The sequence below is a fragment of the Cannabis sativa genome, chromosome 6, assembly GCF_029168945.1.
Source record: "Cannabis sativa cultivar Pink pepper isolate KNU-18-1 chromosome 6, ASM2916894v1, whole genome shotgun sequence".
In the NCBI taxonomy this organism is placed as follows: Eukaryota; Viridiplantae; Streptophyta; class Magnoliopsida; order Rosales; family Cannabaceae; genus Cannabis; species Cannabis sativa.
The window spans coordinates 57,876,765-57,885,183 of NC_083606.1; the positions used below are offsets into that span (position 1 = coordinate 57,876,765).

The 8,419-nt window shown below is 37.3% G+C and overlaps 1 protein-coding gene across 2 annotated transcripts; it reads right to left on the minus strand.

Moving 5' to 3' along the window:
* Positions 1–1,878: 1,878 nt before the first annotated feature.
* Positions 1,879–4,110, minus strand: LOC115695915 (mediator of RNA polymerase II transcription subunit 20a). 2 transcript variants are annotated; one of them, XM_030623011.2, is made up of 5 exons: positions 3,967–4,110; positions 3,708–3,850; positions 3,426–3,599; positions 3,218–3,307; positions 1,879–2,311 (listed from the first exon to the last, which is right to left on the minus strand). In XM_030623011.2, the coding sequence occupies exons 2-5, from the start codon at positions 3,765–3,767 to the stop codon at positions 2,069–2,071; spliced, it is 567 nt and encodes a 188-aa protein (XP_030478871.1). In that variant the 5' UTR covers positions 3,768–3,850; positions 3,967–4,110; the 3' UTR covers positions 1,879–2,068. The 2 variants fall into 2 exon arrangements, with proteins under 2 accessions (XP_030478871.1, XP_030478870.1); XM_030623010.2 differs by having other exon boundaries at positions 3,426–3,604.
* Positions 4,111–8,419: the final 4,309 nt, after the last annotated feature.

Genomic DNA, 8,419 nt, shown 5'->3' on the forward strand with positions numbered 1-8,419 from the left:
CAGTTGGAATTCATCCCTCCCAAACAAAATATCTCCAAGACCTCCTAACCAAAGCCGGTATGCAAAATGTCAACACACAGCTGACTCCAATGAACAGTGGTTTAAAGTTGTCCAGCTATGGTAGTGAACCAGCTCCTGACACCACTCTCTACAGGTCTATTGTAGGGGCTCTTCAATATGCCACCATTACCAGACCTGAACTCTCCTATTGTGTTAACAAAGTATGTCAATACATGCACTCACCTTTGCTTTCACACTGGACTGCAGTGAAAAGAATCTTGAGATACGTTGTTGCTGGCACTCTTGACTATGGTCTTTACATTAAACCAGCTCCTGATTTCGCGTTAGATGTGTTTTGTGATGTTGATTGGGCATCTGACTTGGATGATAGGAAATCCACCACAAGCTATTGTGTATATTTTGGAGGTAATCTCATAGCCTGGAAGTCACAAAAACAAGTTACCGATCATCCATAGAAGCAGAGTTTCGAAGCTTGGCCAGTGTTGTTGCTGAAGTTGTGTGGATTCAATCACTGCTGCAAGAACTTCAAATTCGCATCCTTGCCTATACATCTGTGTGGTGTGACAATCAGGGTACGATTTGTTGGCTGCAAACCCTGTTTTACATGCTCGAACAAAGCACAGTGAAATTGATCTGTACTTTGTTCGAGACAAAGTTCTTTGGCAGCAAATTCAGGTTAAACATGTCCCTGCCTCTGCTCAACTTGCTGATTTCTTCACCAAACATATAGTAGTAGCACGTTCAATGAATTCAGGTCCAAACTCAGTATTTTTTCTCTCACCACATTGAGTTTGAAGGGGCTGTTTAAGGGAGCTGAGTTGGTTAAGTCTGTTAATTCTGTTAAGCACTATTTGTCTTAATAGTTAGGTTTTTAGTTAGGGGTTAGTTGTTGGTTATTCACATGTATATATAATCCCTTGTAATTCCTAACTATAATCAATAGACAGAACAACTCTTTCTTTCTTTCGATTCTGTTCTCTTTCTTTCTCTCTCGTTTGAATCTCACAATCTCCAATTATGGTTATCATTCCATAAATACCAATTATGAAAAAAAAAAAAAGGTTGATCTGCAATTAAATTAGGACTAAATAAAAAATTACTTTAGTTTTTATAATAATATTACTCTGCAAATACTTCTATCCCAACATACCTGCTCGTCAAAGTTATCAAACAAAAATCAAATATTACCCGATGACAATTTTATTTCTGAGATCGAGAATTGTTATGGTGATTTCATCGAGTATTGTTCTTGATTGGCTGTCACAGTAGCCTCTTTCTCTATCCTTCTTGGTCGAGCACTGTCAGACCTAACTCTAAACTGGTGAAGTGGTTACTTAGTCAAGAATTTTGATGGCCTCAAAAAACGATAGTGAAATTCATCTTTTGGGATGGTTACTAGATCGGCTACTACAGTACTACTGTTGCTAATCGACAATATGGGTTTGGGCTGGTTGAGAGAAGAATGTGAAATTGCACTACACCCATTCTTAACTAAAACATCCCTTTAGCAGAGTGTATTATAGGCTTGCCCTAATTATTTTAATAATAATATATAATTTTATTAATATGATATATATATTTTTAATAATATCATTTTATTTTTAATTATTGTAGGTATATAATTTTATTCTATAAAATATATCTTTTGTATACTATATATTTAATTTGTTACATTAGCCATTTTGTTAAACTTAAAAAATACATTAAAAAAAAACATATTTATTTATCCAATTAATCTTATGTATTTCTAGCTCATTTAAAAATTATTCCAAATTATAATGGCTAATTACTACCTGTCTTTGTAGTTTATATTACATCATCAATCAAATGAACTGTTTAGAAAGCCAAAAGAAAAACTAAAAGGGAAAATTCAGCATTGTATTCGATTAACAATAAGTCCCTCAGTTTCTTCCTTCCAAAACTAGCATATACATTAAAGCAACCTGATTTACTTCTAAGAAATAAAACATCTATCATGCTAGAAGACAGTCTCTATCTATTATATAAAACAAGTAAACAAGTTTCATTTCTTTGAAAAATTCATTCCCTAATTTCTCACCGCTTGCCCTGCTTGTACTGTTGCTATTACTTGAGCTACAACAATGGCGTATTGGACGGCTGTATGTTGCGAGGTATAATGGTCTCCAAGCCCGAAATCGGCAAAATTTGGTTCTATATGCATGAAGTGACCTGGTAATGATCTTTTTGACACAGCATCCTGCCATAGATCGAGGAAATCATCCATCATCTGCCTAGCCTTTTCAATTGAAGAGATAGGGAGGTACTCCAACTGCAATAATATTCAAGCAACTTTCAATTGCAACATTCAATTCAAAATCACAAGATTTAGATATTTTAATAAAAAAAGAAGACTTAAAATGAGTAAAACCCATTTGCAGGTAAATGACCAAGGCTTGACAGTAAACTTCAAAAAGTCTCGTCTTTAACATATGTATACTGTCATATCCTACTGCTGAGAAAGTAGAGAGAAATAATCTTCATCAAAAAAGAAAATAGAGATAAAAAAAAGCTAAAAGCCTAGAACTCCACTTTTCATTTTCCAACTCCCCTTGTTACTTTTCCATTTCCAACTCCAAGCCTATGAAAGCTGAATTCTCAACATTTTAGCTCGAAGTAGTAGAAAACACACATGTTAGGAGTGCAGGCATGGCGCATGGTATGGTTACAAAGAAGTTATATAGTACATAATTGATCAGAATCAGGGTTTAGGAATGACACTCGACTTGTTGGACTGAAAGACGGGAACATCAGAAGTTGATATTAACTAATTAAGATACCTAAGAAACCAGCATCAGAAGTTGACATTAACTACTTCTACCGTGCGGGGACAAGCAGTTGCTGAGCTGCATACTTCCCACAGGTTTATTTAGTACCGCAATTATATATAAGATTTGATGAAAAAGTGTCAAAAGGAAGAACAAAAAGGTTCATTCAAGGGTTTATTGAATTCTTTTGAGCTCCTTCAAATATGAAAATAAGCACACCAAATAAATTGATTGTCTTGTGAAGATCATGTTTACTCAGATCTCAAACACAATTTAATCACCCAAATATGATATTTCAAAAAAGAAAATAAAAAAGTATTCAAAAAAATATTAAAGGCCAAAACAGATTCAAAAGAAATCTAGCAGTGTACTTCAAACTATAATGGTTGAAAAGTTGATGGATAAAGTACCTCCATCACTATTCCTCTCAAAGCTTCAGAATGAGCAGGTGAAACTTTCCCCACCCTCAATTGGAAGTCTCCAAGTTGGTACTGATTCCCCTGCAAAAACAAGTGAAAAATACACACAAAAATATGAAGTCAAAAAAAAAAAAAAAAACCACACCCAAAAAGTAAAATATACTTAAATATCACCCAAAATAAAATCACATTACAAAACCTCAAAATTAAGAGAGACCCTCGATTTGTATGACTGTAATTTATCCATTATTGTCTGAATTGTTGAATCAGCCTCGAGAACCAAACGCTGCCCACGAATTATGAAATAATACTTGTTGGGTTGCTCCGGTAGCGAAATCCCCATAAAATCTCGAGGGAACTCAGGAAGTAAAGACTGGTCTAACCCAAAAAGAAAAAGGTGTTAATTTTAAAGAATACTCACCATTTATATCGAAATACACAAGTATAATTCGATCAGATCATTAAAATGTAGAAGTTATACCTCGAAGCATAGGCTTGTAAAAAGTAAGAGTAGCTTTCCACCTGCCATCTTTGACGCCATTCATGCTTTCGACGCATTGTGTTACTTCATTCACGATTTGACCACTCGCTGTTGTCCCTACATTGGGTTGCCAATGCAAAACCCTAAAAGCACCACCAATCCCCGGATTGATTAAGTAAATTTTCAAATTGAAACACAATAACAGACTATATGAGAATGCTAATCAAGAAAAAGAACGATGATTTGGAAAAGCCTTTACCATTTGATAGGCATCTTCGTGTGAACAATGGCGCTAAGACTTTGCACTTTGTATAGTAACAACCAGGAACCAAGTCAAGAATTGCAGAGTATAGGTTTATGAAACGACGAAGTGTTACAAATCGCCTATACGACAAGGACAAGGTAAAGTTCTTAGAGAACGACGATTCATAAACTAAAACGACATAAAATTTATGAGTACCCTTATTTTTTGAGTAATATTTTCTTTTTTTCTTTCTGAAAGGTAAATGGAAATTTTTATTAATAGGTAAATTGGACATTATCGACTTACAAATCTGTCCAACACTCCCTCGAGGAGATATAAATTAAAGTAAGTAAAAGAGACATATGCAATTTATAGTAGGGAAATTTCACTTTTTGGCCTTAATAATACAAGCCATATCAAACTTTATACCCTCCCTTAATTTGTACAAATTTAGTCCATTAATTACATGAACTTCCCATTTTACCCTTTCTTTTCAAAAAAAAAAAAATAAAATAGCTAAAATCTGAAATTGATCTTTCTCTCTCTCTTCCCTCTCTCTCGTGCACCACTCTCTCTCTCTAGAAAAAACTGAAAAATTTATCAAAAAAATTCCCTCTGTCCGTCCCACTCTCTCGTCCCTCTCTTTCTTCCCTCTTGAATGGTTGTTTTCTCGGTGGGTGTTGGTGGAAAACCGAAGCACAACCCAATATCACTCAAGAATCTTACACCATTATAATGGGTAAGTTGTGTTTTAAGCATTTTGTTTGACTTTATGTAGTTTAAAATTGTTATATGTGTGTTATTTGTTGGAACTGCTGTTTTTTGGTCTGAAATTGTTGAGATCCGCGTATCCGGTTTTCGCCGAATTCGGGTTTTCCAAAGGTTATCGATGATATATCGATAATATGTCAATGGTTTGTCGATGATTACAAAAGGAAAGGTCAGTGACGACCTTTATCGACGTTATGTCGGCGTTATGTCGACATTAAGCAAAAACATATTATTTACAATTTGTCGACATTTTGCCGATAGTTGTCGACAGCATGTCGACAACAAGCATTTATCTCTTTATAGAAGTTGTCGATATTTTGTCGACACCATGTCGACAAAATATCGATGCAAATGAAAAAAAGCCGTAAATAACATAACATAACATTAAAATAACATAAAATAAAAGGGAAATTTCATTAAAATAAGAAAAAAAACATAACATAAAAAAACATTAAAAAAAACAGAAAATAAAGTTCATAAAAAAAAAACAAACATTAAATAAAACTCACCACAAGCCATAACATAACAAATTATTTTTTTTTTAATTCTTTGGCTTGTGGGTGAGCCTTGCAATACTTGCATAATGTTCCAGGCTTCACCGGTTTACCGTTAAAGATGCCTAGTTTGCAACGACGGCATCCTTCGGGGAACCCTGGTGGTGGAGCCAGCCATACACCAGTTTTGCAAAAATGTGCTTCAAGTTGCCTGAACCTGAACTCGTTCCCACATCGTTCTCTTTCGAAAGCTCTTTGGGCGTCAAAAACTTTCTGCATTTCAGGAGTAATTATGCCAACATCAGGCTCCTACTTCAGCTCTTCAGGAGTTAAGATGGCGAACTTGCCTTTGTTCTTTCTTGGGGCCATATTTAGAACTTAAGAATAAGAGAAATTTTTAAGAGGAAGAGAGAAGTAGAAGACAAGAGCACTTATGAATAAGAAAGGGATTTGCTTTTATAGAGCAGTAAACATGTTGGGAATGTAGGAAAATTTAATGGTCATAAAATGTGTAACTGTACAGGTAAAACGCATGAAATGGTGTATTTGTCGATTGAATGTCGATACTATGTCGACATCATGTCGACAACATGCCAATTTAGTGACACTGCTAGCTTATTTGTCGATACCATGTCGACGTCATGTCGATAGCTTGTCGATAGGACACGTGTCTGACATGCAACGTGTCAGTTGGGAAGGGTTGTTGGGAACGTAGGTAAAATTTATTAACATTAAATGTGTAACCGTAAAACACGAAACGCATGCACTGTGTGTTTGTCGATTGAATGTCGATGGTATGTCGATGTTATATCGATGGCGAGCATGCTTGGTGTGGTTGTCGACGTTATGTCGATATTATGTCGACACAATGTCGACAATTAGTGCCCTAATTTCTGCTGTTGTGATTATCGACATTATGTCGAGTGATATCGATGGGATGTCGATTTTTATTTTTTTGGGGTGTTTTTTCCTTTACTCACCTTGTTTTTTTGGCTTGCAATTGCAGGAGAGAAAGTGTTCCTTGTTGTATCGTACGATGGTGTTTGGTTATGTGAGAATTATAATTGGATCTACAAAGCAAATAGCAGCTTGACGTTGACAGTTACAACTGAGACAACCCTACAAGAACTGCGACAAATTTTATATGAAGAGTTGGAAGTTGATCCGGTAGCGTATGATTTAAAGTTGGAGATTTGTTCCTTGTACATGAAGGGAAAAATGGTTGCGCCAGAGGTTATTAAGAGAGAACGCCAACTGAGAACGTTCTTAGAGATGAGGGCAACAATGTCAAATACAAAGTTTATGCCATTATTCGTGACCAAGGTGAGAAAAGTTGGGAATTCGGAGCCTACGCCGCCTACTAATCCTCTCCCTCGAAGTGTGGTAGGGTCTTGCGTTCCCGAAACAGATGTTGGGATTGGTGTGAATGAGGAGGTTCCGACCAATTTAGAGGTTCCGACCAATGTAGGGCAAGAACAAGAAGCGACAGGATTTCATCAGTTTGAAGAGTTCGATACACCCTTCTACAATAACGATCCTATTGTAGATTTGAATATGGACGATGAACATGATTTGGCAGTCGATGAAGCCGTGGCGGGACCATCGTTGAGGTTAGAGTGTGTACCGAGTAACCAAGGTACACAGCGAGAACGACAACCTCGTAGTGAGAATCGCACTACACCTGGAACTAGCAGTAGTCGACAAGGCAGAACTGAAGAACATGCTCGTCATGCAACCTTCTCAACGTTCTCCTCTTTTGAAGTTTGTACCAAGTTCAAAGCTCCCATGTGGACAAAGGAAGATATAATGGAAAATCATGAGCTAAGTACTTGTTTACAAAGTAAGGAAGCAGCGGTGATAGAGCTTGGTAATTTTTATGAAAACAAGAAAGAACTGAGACAAGTAGTGGGTAGGTTTGCACTTAATAACAATTTCGAGTGGATGGTGAAGAAGTCATCCCCTGATGTGTTGTACGTTACATGCAAGGCTCCAGATTGTAAATGGAGATTGAGGGGGAGGAAGAAGATGCATTCTGACAACTTTGAGGTCACTGTATTTCACAATGAACACACATGTAACTTGAATGCGAGACGTTCAGATCACCGTCAAGCAGCACCATGGGTAGTTGGCCACCTTATTAAGGGGAAGTACACCCAAGATGGAACTAAGTACAAGGCTAAAGACATACAGAGGGACATGTTTGACAACTATGGTATCAGTATGAGTTATGTGAAGGCGTGGAGGTGCAGGGAGATGGGTCTTACGTATGCTAGGGGTACGCCTGTGTTTTCATACATGAAGCTTCCTGGGTACTTGTACATGCTGGAACAGAAGAATCCAGGTACCATTACTTACTTGTACTTAGAGGATGAACGGTTCAAGTACTGTTTTATATCACTCGGTGCATGTAGAAGGGGCTTTTCTTTTTGTCGTCCTGTTTTGAGTATCGATGGCACCTTCTTGAAGACGAAGTACGGCGGTATAATGTTAGTTGCTGTGGCATACGATGCGAACAACCAATTGTTGCCGATTGCTTATGGTATCGTTGACAGTGAGAATAACGACTCCTGGACGTATTTCTTACAGAAGTTGAGGGTAGCAATTGGCGTGGTTGAGAACTTAGTGTTTGTGTCAGATAGGCATCAAAGCATTGATCATGCTGTTGAACTCGTTTTTCCCGAAGCAGTCCACTGTGCATGCTATCACCACATTGTTATGAACGTGAACGCCAAATTCAAGACTGATGCTTTTCACAACCAAATATATAATGTTGCTTACGCATGGTCGAAGACTGAATGCGATAGAGAGTTCGAGAAGCTTAGAAAGATGAATCCGGCCATTGCTGCATATGTGGAGAGTATAGGGTTTGAGAAGTGGGCTCACCCTTATTGTTTGGGCGATAGATACAACATCATGACGAGCAACGCTGCTGAAAGCTTCAATAGTGTCACAGAAGAGTTCAGGAAATATCCAATAACTACTTTGGTTGAATTTATCAGGTTCACACTCCAATCGTGGTTCGCTGATCGCCTCGAAAATGCTGACAAATGTACCACCCTTTTGGCCACGCTCTTTGAAAAAAACTTGGCAAAAATTCATGAAAATGCAAGGTACAGGCGCGTCCAACGAAATGGAGCCAATTTGTATAACGTTGGTAGGGGACCTAACGGTGAAAGAGGTGGTGATGTGAATAATATCGATAT

Coding starts and splice junctions, on each gene's coding strand:
- LOC115695915 (XM_030623010.2), bottom strand. Junction 3,308..3,425: donor GGGTCTCTCTTAATTTTGAG/GTTTTGTAATGT, acceptor TTGTTTTTGCAG/GGGAATCAGTACCAACTTGG. Junction 2,312..3,217: donor TGAGAGGAATAGTGATGGAG/GTACTTTATCCA, acceptor ATATTATTGCAG/TTGGAGTACCTCCCTATCTC.